Genomic DNA, 22209 nt, shown 5'->3' with positions numbered 1-22209 from the left:
ATCTTGTAACTTTTATCAAGATAGAATTCCGTGAGCTACATTGTTGCAGTCGCCGCGCGCTGGACGAAATCTTTGAAATTTACACTTTCGATCGCTGTCCACAGGGGTGGTCTGGTCAAGAATCATTTTTGACTTGTGGCGACGCAAAAAAAGAGAATTGGAGAACAACTAAACTATTTTTGAAACATGTGCCCTAAACGCTTTTCATGGGCAAAAAATAAAATAAAACTTTTTTCCGACGGGAAGTCGAGAGGACCGCTCTTAGCGAGAGAGGCACTTAAGTGTTTTAAAATTTCGGTGTAAAACTGAAATTTAGAAATGCACCCTATCCTTGACAAAATTTCGCGTTTTTTTTTGAAAGACTTATTGTCTTACGTAGGATCCTGCTCTGGGAAATAGACGCTAATACTCTCTTCCAATGAGAAAATAGAGTACTTGAAAACGATTCTTTCTAAGAAGTGAGTTAAAAATTTAGATGTAGCGCTGCATTTGAGCTACGCCATTTGTATAGTTAATTGCACATCTTTTCTTATCTCTTCCTTTTTGCCTAGAAAAAGCTGAAGGTAACTATCAATATCACCGTTCCTGTGACTGAAGTGTTCTCCGGTGTGTCAATATAAACTCAATGATCACCGATCTGTTACTATTGAAATATTTTCATTCAAAACGATATTAGTTTTGTGGGCAGCTGTGTCAGCATAATGACAGTGATTGTTGTCTGTCTGCCAATATCAAGGTCCCCTAATGAAAGATAATTGTGCGATCATCACCAGATGTCATTGATATTGGAGCCAATTGTTTGTTTGATTTAACAAAACCTGTTGTATAATTATTTACTTTAACAGAGAGCATTGACATAACGAACAAAGTGCTAAGGTCAAAATAAATAAATAAATGATTAGATTAATAAATGACTTTGTTTGAATTATTTTTCCCTTTCATGGTATTCTTTCCGGATTTATAAGCGGGTGAGTGCATGTTCAGTCAATTACATGTATGATAAGTATGGTGTGTGTAGCCTATTGATGCATGGTTAAGCTATTCATCTCCTAACTGAGTGTGCAATCTTTCTTTTCATGTTCACCTAACATCCTCATCCTAACAGATTGTAAGTAGGCATATTTTAACTGTTATTTATAGGTAATAAAGACGGTTAATCAAACGAATAGTTCCCACTCAGAAAACGGAGACAAGCTAAAGTGTTTTTCTGTGGATCAGTACACGAGTGTACAAAGATGCAGCATTGAAGCAAACTCTTAACTGTTATAACGATCAAATTCCGATGTTTCAGGCCTCAGCCATCTTCTGGTGGGGCTTTAAAAGCAAAAGTTGAGAATTCAAAACTGACACCACTAAAATCCGAGTTTCTTTCTTTGAAAATTTTTACGTAGTCATCTATTTGAGCAATCGAAAACAGTGTCATTTTCCAGGGCTGAAATGATAAATTCCTGCAGGATGTTGGGAAAACACGAATGAGACGGGATCGGGAGCGGCAAGGCATCAATCTTTTCAACTTGGAGACTTTGGTTTGAGGCCTCCTTATAGATTAGGAAGTGACGATATCGACAAAAATAATTCTTTGTTTAGAACCCTTTACGGCAAGCTTCAGATTGATGCAACAGGGAAACGATTTCTCATATCGCTTTTTTCACTCAACTGATTGTTTTCAAAGGTTGCATGGCCTGGTCATCGTGGAGCGCTGGTTGCAAAGGGTGCGTCCAGACTAGGCAAAGAGTCGGTAAGTGACAAGAGGAAACTTTTAAAAGCGCATTTGTAGGTTTTCACCATTGTTTACAGCTTCAAAAAACTGCATGACGTAAATAAGCTGTTATTTAAATAAGTGAATTCTTATGTATTGATGGAAAAATAGATGGCAATCAAATTCATGGGCATTACACCATGAATAATGGATTGATAACCAGACTTTTATATATTTTTAAGCTATATTTAAGCAAAATTCAATGCTTATTTCTTAAGCGGATAATTTGGCGGGAATTTCGATACTTCTCAATAAATGGCTTCTCTGAATGAAAAAAAAAAAAAAAAAAAAGAAAAGCTGACTAAGGCCTAACTATTATCACTTTTGAAAGATTATATGGATAACCTTACTTCTAGAATTCAACTGCTCAAGAACTCAGGAAACACGACCTTGTAAATGTAAGTGGTTTTATGTATGAGGAAAAAGTAAAGCACTCATGCTCTGGATGAAAATCTTGCAAAATATTACTCAGCTGTCCTATTATTACCATCCACAATCTAAAGGATCATGGCGAGTACGGAATTGGAAACTTTTTTTTTTGTTGGACCTTTATTTCTTTCCGATTAGATCCGTCGAAATGAGAAAAGACTACGGTTGCAGTATTTTCTTCACAAACATTTTAGTTGCCATTTTTTTCATTTTTACAGCAGCAGGAAGCTAAGGAAAAGAAGGAATTTCACCAAGGGGGTGGGCGACGGTTGAAAGGAAGGAGAAGGGATGGAATGGGCCATTAGTTATACATTAATCATTACTTTCCTTTTCAAAAATAAAGGTCCTCCTGAAATTAATTCTCGGCGAGAGAAGTCTGTCAAATTTAATTCAACCCTTCAAATGGATTGTCTTGTGAAGGGTTTTCCTAAACCAGAGGTGAATTGGACAAGAGATGGAAAGCTACTTAATACCACGAACAAGCTCACCATTAAACAAGTGACTTATGGAGACGCTGGTCAATATACATGCAGTGCCAAGAACAGTGAAGGGAAAAGTGAAGCAGCTTTTTGGGTTACAGTTACAGGTAAATGTTAGTTTACTTTTTCTCTTCCAGTTACTCTTTTCATTTCCTGTTCTCTGTTTTTTTTTTTTTCTCTTATTTCACCTTTTTTGAATTGTGCTTCTTAATTCCATGGCCAGGTCCTCCTGAAATTAATTCTCGGCGAGAGAAGTCTGTCAAATTTAATTCAACCCTTCAAATGGATTGTTTTGTGAAGGGTTTTCCTAAACCAGAGGTGAATTGGACAAGAGATGGAAAGCTACTTAATACCACGAACAAGCTCACCATTAAACAAGTGACTTATGGAGACGCTGGTCAATATACATGCAGCGCTAAGAACAGTGAAGGGAAACGTGAAGCAGCTTTTCGGGTTACAGTTACAGGTAAATGTTAGTTTACTTTTTCTCTTCCAGTTACTCTTTTCATTTTCTGTTCTCTGTTTTTTTTTCTCTCTTATTTCACCTCTTTGAATTGTGCTTCTTAATTCCATGGCCAGGTCCTCCTGAAATTAATTCTCGGCGAGAGAAGTCTGTCAAATTTAATTCAACCCTTCAAATGGATTGTTTTGTGAAGGGTTTTCCTAAACCAGAGGTAAATTGGACAAGAGATGGAAAACTATTTGATACCACGAACAAGCTCACCATTAAACAAGTGACTTATGGAGACGCTGGTCAATATACATGCAGCGCTAAGAATAGTGAAGGGAAAAGTGAAGCAACTTTTCGGGTTACAGTTACAGGTAAATGTTAAATTACTTTTTCTTTTCTAGTTACTCTTTTCATTTTCTGTTCTTTTTTCCCCCCTTTTTTCACCTCTTTTGAATTGTGCTTCTTAATTCCATGGCCAGGTCCTCCTGAAATTAATCCTCAGCTCATCAATCAGTCGGTCACATACAATTCACCTCTTCAGTTTAATTGCTCTCTAAGAGGTTTTCCTACACCTGAGGTACACTGGACTAAGGATGGGAAGCATCTTGGAAAAAAGAACACTCTCACGATTCGTCAAGCGAGGTTTGAAGACTCTGGCGAATACACATGTAGCGCTAAAAACCCCATTGGAAGCAAGAAATCAACTTTTTGGATTGAAGTGAAAAAAGGTACAGTTCTCATTCATATAAATGAGAAAGAGTTATGGTTCATGATTGAAACAAATGCTCAATTTTATTACTACAAAGATTAAAAAATAAAGACGATTCTCACTTTCCGAATCACAGAAAAGAAGAAGAAAGTTGATTAAGCAGACGAAAAAATCTTCTTCCTTTTTTTTTCAATTTTTCTTATTTAATTTTTTTTCTTTTTGCGTGTGAGAAGGGGAAGGGGGCTGGGTGGCTTCTAATCTACAACTGCCATATTTGTAATTTGTGTTTATATGCTTGCTTTGCAGTTCCACCCCGTGTTAGTAATGAGTTTATGAATTTCACCATTGCATTCAACTCCACATTTACAAAAGAGTGTTATTTGAGAGGTGACCCACAAATATCTGTCAACTGGACCAAGGATGGAGTGCTACTTAGTAAAAACAACACCTTGATTATTAGACAAGCGACGCTTAAAGATAAAGGCTATTATGAATGTACTGCTAAAAATGATTATGGCAAAGCTAACTGTTCCTTCTGGATCGATGTCACAGGTAAACTCTAGACTGTAGTTTATGTCATTTATCGGACTTGTAATTTAAAGGTAGTTCATCAACTTGGCTATGAGTTTGTCATTACCTAAATATTGATGTTGAAGTTGGAAAGAGATTTTAAAGGAACATTCATATAATTTGTTTCAAATTGTAGCGGCCGACACAAGCGAAACAAATTTTCAACGACAACTATGAGTTTCGCAAATGAAGACACACTATGAAGCGAGGATATATATTACGGGCAAGCCTTCAATCGTTTATTTAACGTAGTCGAGGTATCCAAATATGAAATTATAAGGAAGAAGCTAAGCTAAATTCTAATATAGGAACCAACATTTCAATCATTCCGATATAAAGGCAAGATCCAAAGACTAGCTAAAACTCAAAAACAAACTCACAGAAAGACTTTCTAGAAAGGATAAAGGAGAACCGCTTGAAAACGATAAGTAAAATGACAGATTTCTTTTCTTTTTTTTAATTACAGAATGCAAATGTTCGATGTTATTTTGATCATCATTGCCTAATAACTTTTGGAATTCAATATATACTCTTAAAAAAATTAAACTGATAGTCATTGAACATGTATTGGTATTAATTTTCGCGTCGCTTTAATTTCGCGATTTTCGCGAGTTAAAAAAACACGAGAACTTAAAGCGACGCGAAAAAAAATCCCGCGAACTTTAATGTCGCGAAATTTAATACCCCCCTACATCTTTTATTTTTACGATTTAATGAAGAAACATATGTCTACGTATTGTGTATAATGTGTAAAAGCTTTATGGCATGCCTACAGATGACGAATAACAGGGAATTTCCAATCCTCTTTGCACTAGTGGAGATCTTTCTTGCCGATGACTTTAGCACAAACAACCCCTCCTCCGAGTAGAAAAAAGCGTGTTGCTCTGGAAATTTCCCAGGGCAAGTGACCAACAGTAAAGTCGGCAAGACGGCCTCGAAGGCGCTTGGTCTCGGCAATAGCATGGCGATCGTAACAGTTATTTATTTCGTAGCAGTATTTCAATTGCTCTCCAATAATCGGACTCCAAACCTCTTTATAAACGTGAAACCCTCGGAGACCGCACTTAAACGAATACATGATAGACCCACTGTGATCTCTGCTCGCCATTTCAAGATCTGGTGTGTTTGCTGTTCCTCTCAATGTGGGTGTTCTGTTGTAGTCCATTGTATTGTGACAGCTAAAGGTAACACGTGGTGTTTGTACACTGAGATTGGAAACCAACAACAACAAAAAAACACAGCAGTCTCTCTGTTCCCTTTATTAGCGTTACAGCGCTGCGAAGACGCACCACATTCTGGTTTTAGTTTCTTTGGCAAAATGTCCTTGTTTCGTTGCGGTTTCTCGGTTCAATAGAAAAAAGTAACAGAACGTCCAAACAATCCTGACGCCTCTGAAGATCTGGAAATTGCTGTTCCGGCTTACTTAAGCACTCCCCCGGACAATTTCGAATATTATGCAGTGGAATCGTCCGTTGCGAGCTTGGTGAATCCTAACTCGACTGAAGGTTCCTCGGGTACTTCAGCAGCAAGAAAACTTGGAATATACCAACACTATTCGGCTGAAACGCACGCCAAGATTGGGAAATATGCCAGTGAGAATGGTAATTCGAAAGCCATCAATCATTTTAAGGAGGACCTCCCAACATTAAAGGAAAGCACTGCAAGAACTTTCAAGCGGGCTTATGAGAAGAGACTACGCGCGGAGAAGAAAAAAAGTAACACAGACGCGACTGTCATTGCTATCCCGAGTGACACATGTAGGTGACCGCCAATACTCCGTGACCCGGACAGCAAATTAATCTCTCTTCTTAAGAGTATTAGAAGCAGAGGTGGAGTAGTTAATTTCTGTCTTGTGAAGGAAACAGCGCTGGCGCTTGTTGATAGTAATAAGACGCCATATTTAAGAGAATTTGAGCCTACAGTGACTTGAGTGAAGTCCATTTATAGGCGTTGCAATTTTACTTGCCGGGCTGAAAAACCACTCGTCCTCCAGTTCCCAGAGGGATGTTTGAAGAATGTAAACTTACATATCTCACTGACATTAACAAGATGATTACAGAGGACAAGATTCCTCCTGCATGAAGAGCATCGTCAGTTCCAATTAAAGGTTTGACTGATAAGATAAGAGAAGCATCACTTTCACCTTCGTCATCACTTTATCAGGAGAATTATTACCCATGCAAGTCATATACCAAGGGAAAACATCAGCTAGCCAACCAAGAGGTTTTAAATTCCCCAGAGGATTCGCGATTTCCCAGAATCCGAAACATTACTCTAATGAAGATGAAACTCTAACATTGATGGATAAAGTAATCGCCCCCTTTGTCGAGAGGAAAAGAAAGGAGCTCAAATTGGTGCCAACTCAAAAACCTCTGCTGATATGGGATGTGTTTAGGGGCCAAAAAACCGCAAAGGTTTTGAAGAAACTGGCATCACTAAATATTGCGTTTGTGTCGGTGCCCACTAACATGACCCACTTCTTTCAGCCTTTGGATCTCACCGTCAATGGGTAGGCCAAGAGATTTATGAAGGACAAGTTTACGACACGGTAATCAGACGAAGTAAAGCAGCAGATAAAATTGGGAGGCGACAGCACTGATACTAATGTGGATCTGCGACTAACAGTCCTAAAATCACTTCATACCGTCTGGTTGGTGGACCTTTACTACCACCTGATTAGTCCTGTTGGTGTGCGACACATTGCAAAAGAGTGGGAGAAAGTCGGGATCTCCAGCCTCTTAGATGGATAGACGGATCTCCCTCCAGAAGACCCGTTCACTGACATTGAACTCGCCCTATAAATTGATTAGAGGCCCAGGACTTCCTGCCGATGGTAGACATTGCTCTAGTCTAATTTACCGCTACGGTGTAAATATGTATTATACAATAACAAAGAACGTTATGAATAACGATAATGTTTTTGACTATGCCTATGGTACACGATGCGGTTTCTATAATTTGGTTTTCTTATGAGTTGCTGATTTTTAGCAGTAAGAAGTGTAAGATAATAATAAAATTCACGAAATAAATTTTTTTTCATTTTCGCGAAAATTGATTCCCTAAAAAAATAATTTGCACCCAAATCGCGAAAATAAGGACCCGCGAAATATGCAGACCTTTTTTTCGCGAAATTAGGTGCCCGCGAAAACTAGTACCAATAAAGGTATGTTTTTAACATCACACTCAACAACCAAACAGAAAAGGATGAATGTTATTGAGACAACTGGGACAACTTAAGGGCAAACAATATCTTCATATGCTAAACGCGAAGAAAACCTTTGGAAAAAAATTGACCTTGGTCAAAAATAGACTTGAACATCGCATTTTTTGTTTTGAGTTTGTTGTTGTTGTTTCGTCGTTTTATCAAAGGTTGGGTAAATGAGGTTAAACTGGACTATACAAACCTTATTAACTTTGTTTGTTTGTTTGTTTTAAATCAAGCATCTCCCCAGATTATAGAGCCTCCGATAAACCAGTCTGTAACCGAGGGAAACTCTGTGAACTTTAGTTGCCGAGCCTCAGGTGTGCCAACACCAACATTGGTCTGGGTTTTTAATAATGCTGACCTGCCATCTGGTATCAATCAATTCAATCACGAGGGGGAATCATTTCTGGAATTTTTAAGCGTTACAAAAGGGATGGAAGGGACTTACAAGTGTGAAGCGAAAAATAAAGAAAATACAACTAGTTCTTCTGCATCCCTGCGTGTTTACGGTAAGTTTAATGATAATTACGGTAACGATAACGATGACGATAATGATGACGCTGACCGTGACGATGACGTCGACAATAACTATGGCGATGACCATGACATGACGCTGACTCTAAACTGATGCTGACGATGAGGGTGACGAATGTGGGCCAGGATTTTAATCAATTGCCTTTTTCTTAACGTAGGAAAAGCCTCTGCTCAAGTTGTTCCAGGTCAGTATTCAGCACTCATATCAGGAGACAACTTCACATTGACCTGCATCATCAACGAAGAAACAATCAATGTAACTTGGAAGAAAAAAGGAAGCGCACCACCCGAAAGAGCAAAGATTGATACACGATTGGATGACAAAAAGAGTAAACTTGTTATAACTGAAGTTGTGAAGGAGGACAGTGGTGTGTATTCTTGTGAGGCACGTAACAAGCTCGGTTTTGTTGCCCGTTCCTTTGTAAAAATAAACGTCAAAGGTAAGCTGGTGTTATCGTTGTGTCGCAAAAAAACATACAACTTTGCAGATTAAAAAATATATTTCCAAATTGATTAAAAAATTTTTTTTAGTTAAAGACGAAACGAATATGGGTCACACGACCTAATTACACGAAACTGCCTCTCATCGCTCTACGAACTTCAGATATTTCGCTTTAAGAGCAGGTGTCGATCACGGGTCAAATAATGTGCCAAGCTATAACAAAGCTACTCCAAACAAATTGAATTTTGTTATTACTTTTACTACCGTCGAGATTGTCTAATGGCCATATATTTATCTTACACAATAGACTAAGCAAGTGCCACGAGTTATGCAAAGTTTCAACACTTTGTGGTATTACATTGGGTGGCTTCTAATTTTGTAATTTGTGTTTATATGCTTAATTTGCAGTTCCACCCCGTGTTAGTAATGAGTTTAGAAATGTCACCATTGCATTTAACTCCACATTTACAAAAGAGTGTTACTTGAGAGGTGATCCAGAAGTATCTGTCAACTGGACCAAGGATGGAGTGCTACTTAGTAAAAACAACACCTTGATTATTAGACAAGCTACATTGAAAGATAGAGGCAATTATGAATGTACTGCTAAAAATGATTATGGCGAAGCAAACTCTTCCTTCTGGATCGATGTAACAGGTAAACTCTGTGTTGTAGTTTACGTCATTTAGCAAATTGGAACTTAAAAAAGCGTTTGTTTTTGAAGTTGAAGCCAAATTTAAATGGACCTCTCTTTTATTCTCTTTTCATTCATTTCCTTTAAAAATATCAATGACCAAGGAACTAAGGAGTCATGATCTTATGATACATTTTTATTAGTGTTAAAGGTAGTACATCAACTTCGATAGGAGTGTATCATTACGTCAGTATTAATGATTGAAGTTGGAAAGAGATTTTAAACGAACATTCATATAACTCGTTTCAAATTAGCAACATAGTACTCTTTTTTCTAGAAAAGGGTTCCTGGTCACGTGCAGTTGATTCTGACTTACACACACCCAGATTGCAAATGAAGCTAAATCCGTGACCAAATAAATAAATAAAATACCTCCCGCTATAGAGAAATTCCAAATGCTGTGGTCCACTCTAACATTTTATCCGTGAACTCATGTTAAAATACGCAATTTGGATACATCAAATGATAGATTTCCTTTTTTTTTTATTTCAGAATGCAAATGTTTTACATTGTTTTGATCATCATCGTCTAATAGCTTTTGGAATTCAATATATACTGTTAAAAAAGGGAAACTGATAGTCATTGAACATTTGTGTTTTTAACATCACACTCAACAACCAACAAGAAAAGGATGAATGTTATTGGGACAACTAGGACAACTAAGGCTAAACGATATCTTTTTATGCTGAACTCGAAGCAAACCTTTGGGAAAAATTGACCTTGGTCAAAAATAGGCTTGAATATCACGTGTTTTGTTTTGATTTTGTTGTTGTTGTTGTTGTTGTTTCGTCGTTTTATAAAAGGTTGGATAAATAGGGTTAAAATGGACTATGCAAACCTTTTTAATTTTGTTTGTTTGTTTGTTTTGTAATTTAAGCATCTCCCCAGATCATAGAGCCTCCGATAAACCAGTCTGTTACCGAGGGAAACTCTGTGAACTTTAGTTGCCGAGCCTCAGGCGTGCCAACACCAACATTAGTCTGGGTTTTTAATAATGCTGACCTGCCATCTGGTATCAATCAATTCAATCACGAAGGGGAATCATTTCTTGAATTTTTAAGCGTCACAAAAGGGATGGAAGGGACTTACAATTGTGAAGCGAAAAATAAAGAAAATACAACTAGTTCCTCTGCAACACTGCGTGTTTACGGTAAGTTTAATGATAATGACGATGACGCTGACCGTGACGATGACGCTAAATATTAATGATTAAAGTTGCAAAGAAATTTCAAATGAAAATTCATATAACTTGTTTTAAATCACCAACATAAGTACTCTTTTTTTTTTTATCTAGAAAAGGGTTCCTGGTCACGTGCAGTTGATTCTGACTTACAAAAATCCAGATTGTAGATGAAGCTAAATCCGTGACCAAAGAAATAATTAAAAACACCTCCCGCTATTGAGAAATTGCAAATCCTGTTAAACCTTATCATTTTTATCCGTGAACTCATGTAAAACGTGGATATTTCTGGAGCAAGCAATCTCATCATAGAAGGAGACAGTGTGAACTTGACGTGTACTTTTTCTCTTCCAGTTACTCTTCTCATTTTCTGTTCTTTTTAACGCCGACGATAACCATGGCGATGACGATAACGTGACGCTGACACTGAACTGATGCTGACGATGAGGGTGACGAATGTGGGCCAGGATTTTAATCAATTGCTTTTTTCTTGACGTAGGAAAAGCCTCTGCTCAAGTTGTTCCAGATCAGTATCCAGCGCTCACAGCAGGAGACAACCTCACATTGACCTGCATCGTCAACGAAGACACAATAAATGTAACTTGGAAAAAAGATGGACATTCACCACCCGAAAGAGCAAAGATTGATACACGATTGGATGACAAAAAAAGTAAACTTGCTATAACTGAAGTTGTGAAGGAGGACAGTGGTGTGTATTCTTGTGAGGCACGTAACAAGCTCGGTTTTGTTGCCCGTTCCTTTGTAAAAATAAACGTCAAAGGTAAGCTGGTGTTATCGTTGTGTCTCAAAAAAACATACAACTTTACCGATTAAAAATATATTCCCAAAGGGACTAAAACTATTTTTCAGTTAAAGACGAAACGACGAAGAAGAGCAGGTGTCAATCACGTTTTAAATTATGTGCCAAGCTATTCCAAAGCTACTCCAAACAACTTGAATTTTATTAGTACTTTTACTACCGTCGAGATTTGTCTAATGGCCATATATTTATCTTACACAATTAGCTAAGCAAAGTTTGTGGTATTACATTGGTGGATCAGTGGCGGCAGTGATTGTCATTTCGCTAATTGCCTGGTATTTCTGCAAGCGTCGAAGGACAGGTGACGTCCATTTTTCTGTGTTATTTCAGATTTCTTTGTCGGAAATGTTTGAACTTATTTAACATGTCTACGGGGGGGGGGGGGTGGGGAACGCTGAGCTTAGAGTCTAAGAGTAGAAATATTTTTATAAGAATTACTTGCGTGCAGCCAAAAATGCCAATTGTAGAGTTTTTTCACATCTGTATATGTCATCATTATTATTTCCGTTATTGTTAACGGTGTTTTATAATAATTATAAATTCAGCAAATATCACGTCCTTCCCTAATTTGTGCAAATTCACACTATGCTGCCATTACACAGAAATGTTATTGGAACATTCGATTTAACAAATTAATGCAAATTTTTGCCTTCTTTGTCCCCTTTAATTCATCATTTTGGAATTGCAGCTATGGCTCTGTAAGTCAACTATTTTATCTTTTATTCATCAAATTAATCGAGAAAAGGAAAAAAACTACAACATTGCACGATAAATTCTATCGCAGTGACTTTACTTTTATCTTGTTTACGATGCATTATGAACACTCATCAAGTGTTGTTAGAATCAGCTTCATTAGTTCCTTTGTTTAATTTTTTAATCTCATTAGTATCTTCCATCTATTTTCGGTCTGATTAATTCATGGATTTCATAATTTGAAAAAAAAATTGAAATGCGCGTAAAATTTTCTGGTTTTAAAACCAACTGTTTCTTGTTTAATTTTAACAAACGACGAAGCTATTGTTGGACTTCATCCGCTTGACAAAGTGTACTTAAATAACAATAATTACTGATATGTTTTGTAATAAGTTATGTTCTTAGTTTATTAAAAACATTGTTCTCTCACTATCGGCAAGAGAGATTATCTCGCCAATCAAGTAATCCTAGCAAATCAATTTTTTTTCCTTCTGATTTCTCTTTTCTTTTTATCACCTTTCTTTGTTTTGAACCTGAAAGTATACAATGTTAATTTCCAATATTTAGTCCTGACCAAGAGCAGGCAATTCAGATGGAGCCATTGAATGCAGAGGTAGATGAGTGGGAGGTTGCGGTCAACCGTGTCCTGCTTCAGGATGTCATTGGACGAGGGGCGTTCGGGGCCGTGTGGAGAGCTCTCCTGAGTTCACCAAATGGACAACCTGGAAATCGAACAGTAGCCGCTAAATGTTTCACGCGTAAGCCTTCTTAGATTTGTTCAATTGATACATATGTTAATCTCAGGGGTGGTTATAAAAATGTTTTATTTGGGGAGGGGGGGGGGGAGAGGTGGTCCAAAATTTCTTCTCGACCAACGCACACCCTCCTCTTCTTCACTCAAGGTTACGCGAGGGAAAAAAAAGACGGCGGGGGGAGGAGCAAACAAACAAAGAAGATAATCAATGATAAAGTTTGGTCATAAAATTGATCCTGCAATAATTCTTGTTTCCAACAAGTAGTATAAAAGGTCACAGGCATAGGTTAGAAGGGGTTTAGTGTGGGTTAGTATCCGCCACACCCCACTCCCCCCGGGAGGGTGAGGTGTTGCGGATACGCTGGATCCTCCCTCTAGATCCGCAGCTGAATCCTGTAGGGTTTATTTCTCCCTTTGGACCTATTCCCCACTTACTAGTGACTGATTATCCTGGGTTGAAGTTGGCAGTCTAACAGACTGACTACACGGTGCTTTTCGCTGGCAAATGATATTTACCGAACGAAAGATGTGAAGCATCTGCAGTGATAGTAAAACTAAAGAAAGCAAGAACTATTAGTAGGATTCAAACTTCCAGTTCGGTCTTTATAATCACAGTCAACTCAGCCATGGCTGAAGTCAGTGAGTTGGGCAATCTGCTAGCTGCGAAAATTATCATCCAAACGGTAATAAGAAGATGCAAGGTTTGTAACTCTACCGGATTCTTTCTGGCTTGAACTTGCATGCAATAAATATATTAATCAGAATGTGTCTCTGTCAATGTATACTTTTGTTGTAGCCACTGCTGGAGAGGAAGGAAGGAAATGTTTGATGAGAGAAATTGAGCTGGGGAAACTTATCGGTGAAAACGATTCGCCAAACATTGTAAAGTTCATGGGCTGCGTTACGACAGAAAGTAAGTACTAAGCGTACAGCATCTTTTCTGAGTATATGTTATTAACGATACTATAAATGCTGAATGAACCCTTTTGAGAGCTCTTAACATGAGATCCGTAACTAGGATGTTAATGGAGCCAAGTTCGTCTTTTTTTTTGTGGCAAACTGACTGTTTCTCTTCGAGAGTATGTATCCATCGAAGTTCATTAAGATTTCGGTTGGATAGCTTGAAATCTCGTTAACGGGGCTAACCGGCTTTCTCCCTTTAACCTGTTGCAAACTTTTTAAAGTAAATTCTGATGAAGGTAGATCCTAAAAGAATGAGTCCTTCGTGTAAGCTAAACTGCTTTATGAAGAAAGCCATCAGTAATTTTATCTTTGATACGTCACTTAAGTTCACCCCATACTCATCATGGAGTACTTGCCATGTGGTGACCTACTTGGTTACCTCAGAAAATGCCGAGGAGTGATGGACCGGTTTTATCTTGGTGAGGGAAGAGCTCAGGATTTGAACAACTACGATCTTGTGTTGTTTGCCAAACAAATCGCCGCCGGCATGGTGTTCCTTGGAACGCGAGGTGTAAGTAGAATACTTGTCACATGTTAATTCTAATTCAGAAAAATCTTTCAGAGATTTAAACTTTTTATTTTTCAATAGCTCGGATTTTGGCCAACATTTATGAGTGCCTTTGAATTAGATAAACCTCTTTGTTGACATTAGTAGGTCAGCGCAGATGTCTAAAAAAAAAAAAAGAGCCAAAAGAAACGAAAATAAGGTTCATAATAATTCGGTTCCTGCGCCTCAAAAAATCCCAGCTATGATTATCTGGGATGGTGTAAAATTAAGCGTAAAAAAACAGACCCATGCAGTTGTCAAAGGTCGCGTATGCACTGATAGCGTATATATATATATATGTGTGCGTGTGTGTAAAATTTTGATTCGTAAAACAGCGCTCCATACATAGTAGTAGAGCGATGTATATATATATATATATAAAACCTTATTGCGACACCTAAAACAACAAAACAAAGGTAAAAATGGAACTCCTTAGAAATCTGTAAGAGAAACAAAGATAAAGGTAAAACCATTCTGCATTTTTCTTTTTTGGAACTCAAAGGGTCCTCTGTTGGTTTACTACTTCTAAATTTCATTTTATTATCATAATTATTATGATTATTAGCATGGTTATGACTATAATCTTTATCATTATTATCATTATCGTTATTTTCGCTGTTGTAAAAGAATCCAATTTTTTTGATAAAGAAAGTAGAAACCTTGGTTTTGTCAGCATTTCAACATTATATAGGGCTACCTTAGTTTGAGCCTTTTTTTCGTTCAAACATACTCAGATGTTGGATTCGCCGCTGTACTATAAAAACCTATCGTTTCTTAACCTTTATATTCTGGCTTCTTATCTTCTGGTAGATTATCCATCGTGACCTGGCGGCTCGAAACATTCTCCTCGATAACAACTATGTTTGCAAAGTGACGGACTTTGGTATGGCATATCAAAGCTTCAAGTATGGCCATGGAAATGCCAAAAAGGTAGAAAACACTTTTTTTGTTGCTTCAGTGCGGTTATTTTTGGAAACGAGTTGTAAGCGTTAGCATATTCTCTATATAAAGTTAATGTAGATGGACTATCAACAGGGTTTCATAGCTCACTTTGACTTACAAGAAAAAAGCAAAACAAAACAGAGTTAGTTATTTAACAGGATAGGTACTCCGGGCATCGGGATTTGTCAATTTCACTAATTTTTTTCGTAGAAAGTCTCGCGAAAGAAGGTAAATTTTCTGTTTTCCGTGACCGCTTTACGAAGGCTAACCTTGGATTGACCGATAAGGGAACGACAAATGTAGCTTTATTTTCACATTTTAACATATTTACGCTATGTAGCTTCATATTTTTTAAAGATGGCTTTGAAAAAAAAGGGACATAAGTTTTGTACGGAAATCATTTATCGGTTGATTTTCCAGGGACGTTTGCCAATCAAATGGACTGCGCCAGAGATTCTGCTAGGAGAGCTTGCTGGACTTTCCACCTTGAGTGACGTGTATGTATAGTTATGTATATCAACCCGCCAACCTAACGAACCTATCACCTTTGGATTTTTCTTTATCATTTCACGTCCGAAGTTCTCTCAGCGATTAATTGTAGAATATTTCTGATATGCTCCCGTCAGGTGGTCCTATGGAATCGTTCTGTATGAGATAGTTACCCTTGGTAAGCTAAGTTATTTTCAATCAATACCTTTAACGCTTAGAACAGCGATGTGCATGCGCTATAGAAGTGATGCTATTTTAATTACTGTTATTTTAATAAAGATCTGTTTTCACCTACTTCTTGGCCATACATACATACATACATATATATATATATATATATATATATATATACATATATATATATATATATACATATATATATATATATATATATATATATATATATATATATAAATGTCGGAGTAGAGTCTACCTTGGCATAAAGTGCTCAATTCTGTGGTAGCAGAGCTGAGTATATATAAGTGAAAGAATCAAAGAGGACGCATCGATTCTCTGTTACTCAGAGTTTCGCGCCTAAGCGCTCGTCAGACAGAACTTAGACAGACAGAACTGACGAGCGCCTAGGCGCGAAACTCTGAGTAACAGAGAACCGATGCGTATATATATATATATATATATATATATATATATATACGCATATATATATATATATATACATACATATATGTGTATATATATATTTATATATATGGCCAAGTAGTATGTTAAAACAAATCTTACATATATATATATATATATATAGATTAATATGTAACAAGCTATTTTGATTGTTAATCTCAGTAAATGCAAATCAAACGATAAGTCTATGGCTTAAGCATTATTCAATTATCAGAGACTAACATCAACTCGAACCGAAAAAAGGAAACATTAAACTGCAGTACTGCATTCAGCAAAATTTGATTTGAGCATCATCAAGCTATGTAAATGTACATGCAGATGGCTTCCCTCATACAAAGAGGTCGAGAAGGAACAATGTTTCTCAGCCACGGTCATTGTAGAGTTGATACATTCAGAAATGTGACATACACTCGTCCCTAGGCATTGACAGGAGGAATTCCGTACGACAGATGGTCAGAAGCCATGGTGATTGCAGAGGTCACAAAGGGATATCAGATGCCAAAGCCTGATCATGTTGACAACAAACTGTGAGTCGCACTTTTCTAGTATGATACCATCGTGTTCCTAAAAATAACCTTAGATCGAAGACAACACATTTAGCGCTCTCATTGCTGAAATCTTTGCAATAAAACAATTGGGTTACAATCAGAAGCTTTCTGTTACGTGAATGTCAACCAGGAGCATACCGCATTCAGCTGAGATACGGCGTAGACAATTATGACATCAAAATGTATTTAAAAAACATTAGAGCGAGTGAAGTAGTGCAGATATGTTCGACGTCCCAAAAAAAATCTGAACTATTGCCTATACTATTTTCAATAACAGTTTCCTGTAGGAGGACCTTATTGTTATTCTTCGCATAGTCCATTAGTAAGTAGTTAAGAGTAGATCATCGTTTTTAAATTTCAGGTATGATATAATGAAAAGGTGCTGGAATCGAAATCCTGACTTCCGTCCTCCTTTTGAAAACCTGCGACAAAGAATGGACAAATACATTCGTGAAGAGGTTTGTCTCCAGAATTGACAAATTCCCAATATTTTATGCATTTTAAAGACTATACAACTTTTCAAACTTCTTACCTTGCCCCCATATGTTGGAAGCAATATCTGCTAGCATTGGTTTTATTTCCATTCGCTCTATGAAAGCTTCAGCTGAGACCTTTCATACTCCTGGCGAGAGACATTTTGCAGCCCGTAAGGCCATTTACGAGTAATTCAACTTGTTGGCTGCTTCTGATATCTACGTCGGTTGTGATCGTCCCCAGGGCATAAATCGGCTCAGTTCTATTCACCTACTTGCAACTTCACTATTTTCAGAGAGGAAATAAGAAACTCGCTTAGTATATCCGCGACTTTAAACCACAGAGATTCTCAGTACGCCGGGGAAGTGATCGCACTTTTCAGCACGACTTTACTGTATTTTAACGCTGTGCGGCTAATGTGTAACTCTCATTTGTTACTTCCTTTTCAGACATATTTGGAACTTCTTGACATGGGCGCTTATGACAAGGCAAAATACTCCAGGGTTGAAGATCTCGGAGATGAAGATGCAGAACCAAGTGAGGAAGTTGCAAAGAAGGTTGAAGATCTCGGAGATGAAGATGCAGAACCAAGTGAGGAAGTTGCAAAGAAGGCCTCAGCTAAGGGATTGGGAAGAAGTGCCAGTGACCGTCGTTAGGGTAAATAATCGTCACCTCTCGGTGCTAAACTAAGTGTAGGTTTGTTTTAGTTAAATTTCTCTCAATATTAATATTAGAAGAATATGTGAAAGCTTTGTCCTTGATTAACAAAATGATAATAATAAAAGCACAAAACCCAATTAATTAATTCTTAAAGGATGCCAATAATAAATAATTTAATCGGTTTCAGAATAACAAAATTTGGATAGATATGAATTAAACTTCCGTAATCGATTAAATCAGAAGAGAAACAAAGAAAGAAACAAAAAACAACGTACTTGAAAAACGGCTCGTTTATGCCGATAGCTGTACTTGGCGAGCTTTTCATTGTTGTATTGTGAAACCATTTAGTAAATTTGTTTGTAGCAGACGTAGTAAGAGATCTCCTAACGGCGATTTGAAACTTGGTAAAATTTTGTAGTTTGGTAATGAATTAGTCGTGTGGTATAGACTAGCACTTATCACTTGACGAAGTATCTTCTTTAAATTACATATTGCATCACTTCTAGTGATTTATTTAACTTTCAAGTTACCTTTATTTGAAAACAAGCGAGAGCATTGTTATTGACATTTACCATTTTGCTGCTAGTATCAAATGCTTTTGTCATAAACGGAGAGAACCGTCTTAATAGAGTGTGAGTTAATTCAAATTATAATTTTCTTAAGTGTTTTCGATTCGTATGAGAAAATAAACGCCATGTAAAGGGTTCATACTGTGGTAGACGGAACAACTTTGTTATGTTAAATGGAATGCTTGTTTAAAAACCGGACGAAAGAGAGCACGTATGAGCGTTTAATTTTGTACACTATCCAAACACGATAGACAATGTAAGACACTCTATTTAACATCTGCAATAAAAAGACTAGAGGCTTATCTTACGACTATTTATTGATTATCAAGTCAGTTTGGATTGAAACCATTCCGTATCCTCATTAAACTTTTGGATGACGCTATCAGACTTAAGCGATGGCCGCATCTATGAAATAGCATCTACATGTATATCACTAAATGAGATATCCACATTCTCAACTTTTCATACTTACGGACGAAGCTATAGCTGGTCGCGTCTTTGAGGCATGCTTTATCGGTCTGTTTAGAACTACGTGTTTGTTTAGGGGAACCTTCGAGTTTGTCATCACGATAACAAAGCAGTCAGTTAGGATTTGTCGATGTTTTGCAGTTATAAAATACACCAGCGCTCGAGGAAACAAGATTTTTTTAACTGAATCGATAATTTCAAGATGCAACAGAAGGATAAGTTGTAAATGCCTCTGTTATCAATATTCTGATCCACTGTACTGCTAGCTGAATTGCTGAAGTGTTTCAATCCAGATCGACTGACCATGGCATATATCTCCCCGACTTATCTTTCCTCTGATATAATACTATGCCGGCTAAAGACAATCGCAACTTTTTATTACTTCTGATAGATAGATTTATCCAAGCCTAAAAGCGGAGTTCTTGTTAGTTTATTTTCTAGCCCCTCATTATGATAAAACTGTAATAAAACTCTTCAGCACTGGCTGTAGAAGAGTTTCTTAAAGGGGATTAAGAGAACAGTCTGGGGGTGGGGAGGCAAGGGAAGAATTGGCGACGTCTGGAACCTGGGGACGACGTTCTCACAACTTGCGATAAAACGCATGCTAGTCAGCGGTATCTCCGAGCAGCTGAGGACCTTCGTTGTTGTTCCTGATGTTTTGAGCAAATTTTCGAAGATAGAGAATCTTTTCTTCTTCAGAGGAAGTGTGCGATGTCAGCATCGGTTGAAATTATACTCTTTTGAGCGTGACTGATAATTTTTAACTACTTCGAGTTTAGACATTAGCAGTCTATTGAAGAGTGTACACGTGATAACAGTGAATTAGTAAATCAAGACGCCAGAATCGTATGGGCTTCTCCTATATCTTCTCTTGAAGTTGCCAGGTATGACTGCTTGCCCCACCATTTTCCCCCTAACGTTTCAACCTCCTCTGTTTCGCGTAAAAATGAAAAAGAAAAGTCATTTTCAACTCGTATTTGAACCTTTAATTTCTTAAAAATTTTCCTCTTTTGGCTATTATTCTTTCATGATTGTCCTCTGGCTGGAAATACACGGCGTCTTTTTGAGATTCTTTCTGTTATTTAAAGCCCCCTACGGACAAACGTCGTTATAATTAAGTGATCATGCTTTATCCATCAGTGTTGGCAGCCGAAGGGACGAGATGTAAACGTGGAATGCGAACTCTTGCATCTACGGGATTATAATTGAGTCAATATATCATTTTTTCTTTAGTAAATCTCGTAAATGTTTCTTTTCAAGCTAGAGATGCAAACTCGATTCCCGGGTTGACACACGCGCATGCGATAAACACCAAACCAAGTAGGATCTTTTCTTTCTTTATTCCTTTTCCTATTCCTTGGGGCGTTATTATATCGAAGCGGTCAACTGAAATTATTACGTAAAGAAATCACCCGAGTATTGTGATCATAGCTTAAGAATAATCTCGATTTTGGAAACCAGCATGTGGCAGTTAAAGGAACCCAAAGAAAGGTAAAAACGAGCGATAAATTTCGCTTTGAGTAACAACTGCGAGCTAGATAACATAATCTCAAAATAATTTATTGCTTTCCAACGTTCGCGGGTCTTGATTACTTTATCGAGGATTACGGTCTAACTTGTCTTCTATTCAAAAACGATCTTGATCACACGGGGTCTTATCTTGAACTAAAACGCTAACTATAATTTTCTGTCTAAAAAGAACTAATCATGGGGGCGTCAACCTAACCAGAAAATATTTCGCAACTTTTCTCGGAAGCGGTAACACTTAGCTTCAACGGAAGCAGTTACAAATCTTAGTTTTCCCTTTTAGGAACGAATTTCACCACGTCAAACAAGGTTTTCAATAGCACAAGGGAAACTACAGCATTTTGTTTTACTAGTCAATTTTATTCTTTTTTAAAGATTTTTATTGCCCTGGTGTTTTTCATCATCTTTTTCTCTCGTGATGCGAAAAATACGCCGAAACCATCTTTCAAAATAACTTACTGGGATGACGAAAAAGAAGGTTGACACAAAATTTGCTCTTCAATCATTCGATAATATGGGTGGCAAGTGGTTTCCCAAGAGTAAGGTTTCTTAGCAAAGTTTTTATTTTCCATTTTCATTTCTTTAACTGAGCTCGGATCTCAGATTTTTCCCTCATGATCGAAATAACCGATTGACACAACTTTAGTTCTGAAAAGTGCAGTACATTTTTGACCAATAAAAAATAAGCTTATCATGTTTGTTTTCTTCGTGGCGGTCACAGCGTTCGTCTTCTCTCTAACAGCCGTGGCTTTAGACTTCTTCTCCGGAATTGTTCTTCCCATGCAAGAGTTCCCTCGCTCTAGGAACAAAAAGATCTTCATTTCCACAATTTGGATCCCCTCAATGTGTCTGATGACTCCATGGCTGATCACAATCAAAGATAAGAACTCCAGGATGGAATTTAAGTTTACTCAGTTTGGCGAGACTCAAGCAGCTTTGAGAGGTATCTTTCTTTACATCGTATTCACCATCTACTTGTTGCCCCTAGTTACCATATGCATTCTCGATGGACACGTCTGTCACACACTGCACAGGCACAAACTGCCGTGCATTGCCATCAACAATCGTGCAACAACTCGGGCCCAAGCTAGCAAGCGTCAAGTGATTCATATGTCGATAGCTGTCGTTGTTGCCTTTGCACTTTGCTTGCTTCCGGCGCATGCGTATCATATGATTTTGGCCATTGACTTCAGTGTGCGTGAATCGCTGTCATATTATTTTATGCTGTTATGCTATTGGTGTGGACATGCAAACAGCGTTGTTAACCCATGCATGAATTCAGAAATAAAATTAATTGAGCTCGAAAAAATAAAAGTCTCTCTTTGACAGGCAACCATATTCGACTTAAGTTCAAGTTATTTTCGTTTACTGCACTAAAATCTAATTGCTTGAGTATTTTTCTGAAATCAGGTTAATCTATACACCATCGCCATGAAAAGCAAACAAAGATAAAAGAAAGCACGTAGTCAGTTTCCATGCCACGTTTTGCTTGTATTCATCATAATTTTCTCTATTTCTATTCAACTATGATGTGGCAGCTAGAGTGATTTTACTAGACCCATGAAACTGCAGTTACTGTACTATTAGTTAGTATTACGCACTATTTCCATTGTTTTCTTTTATTTAGGTTTGACTACTACGCACTTATTGTTAGATACTATTTCACG

The 22209-nt window shown here is 37.4% G+C and overlaps 1 protein-coding gene across 1 annotated transcript; it reads left to right on the top strand.

Moving 5' to 3' along the window:
- Positions 1-231: 231 nt before the first annotated feature.
- Positions 232-18842, top strand: LOC149045177 (fibroblast growth factor receptor 1-A-like). The gene is made up of 22 exons (XM_089205855.1): positions 232-1108; positions 1673-1738; positions 2116-2157; positions 2532-2774; positions 2891-3133; positions 3598-3846; positions 4134-4379; positions 7839-8111; positions 8295-8576; positions 8987-9232; positions 10147-10419; positions 10949-11230; positions 11475-11616; positions 12530-12720; positions 13513-13629; positions 14006-14190; positions 15037-15156; positions 15589-15665; positions 15795-15835; positions 16727-16823; positions 17206-17302; positions 17768-18842. Exons 2-22 carry the CDS (start codon positions 1678-1680, stop codon positions 17972-17974), a joined length of 3714 nt encoding a protein of 1237 aa, XP_089061981.1. The 5' UTR covers positions 232-1108; positions 1673-1677; the 3' UTR covers positions 17975-18842.
- The last annotated feature ends 3367 nt before the right edge of the window (positions 18843-22209 follow it).

The sequence above is a fragment of the Pocillopora damicornis genome, chromosome 5 (genome assembly GCF_964200805.1).
Source record: "Pocillopora damicornis chromosome 5, jaPocDami1.2, whole genome shotgun sequence".
Taxonomy (NCBI): domain Eukaryota; kingdom Metazoa; phylum Cnidaria; class Anthozoa; order Scleractinia; family Pocilloporidae; genus Pocillopora; species Pocillopora damicornis.
The sequence above is the reverse complement of the archived record's forward strand: the minus strand, read 5'-3'. Positions and strand labels throughout refer to the sequence as shown.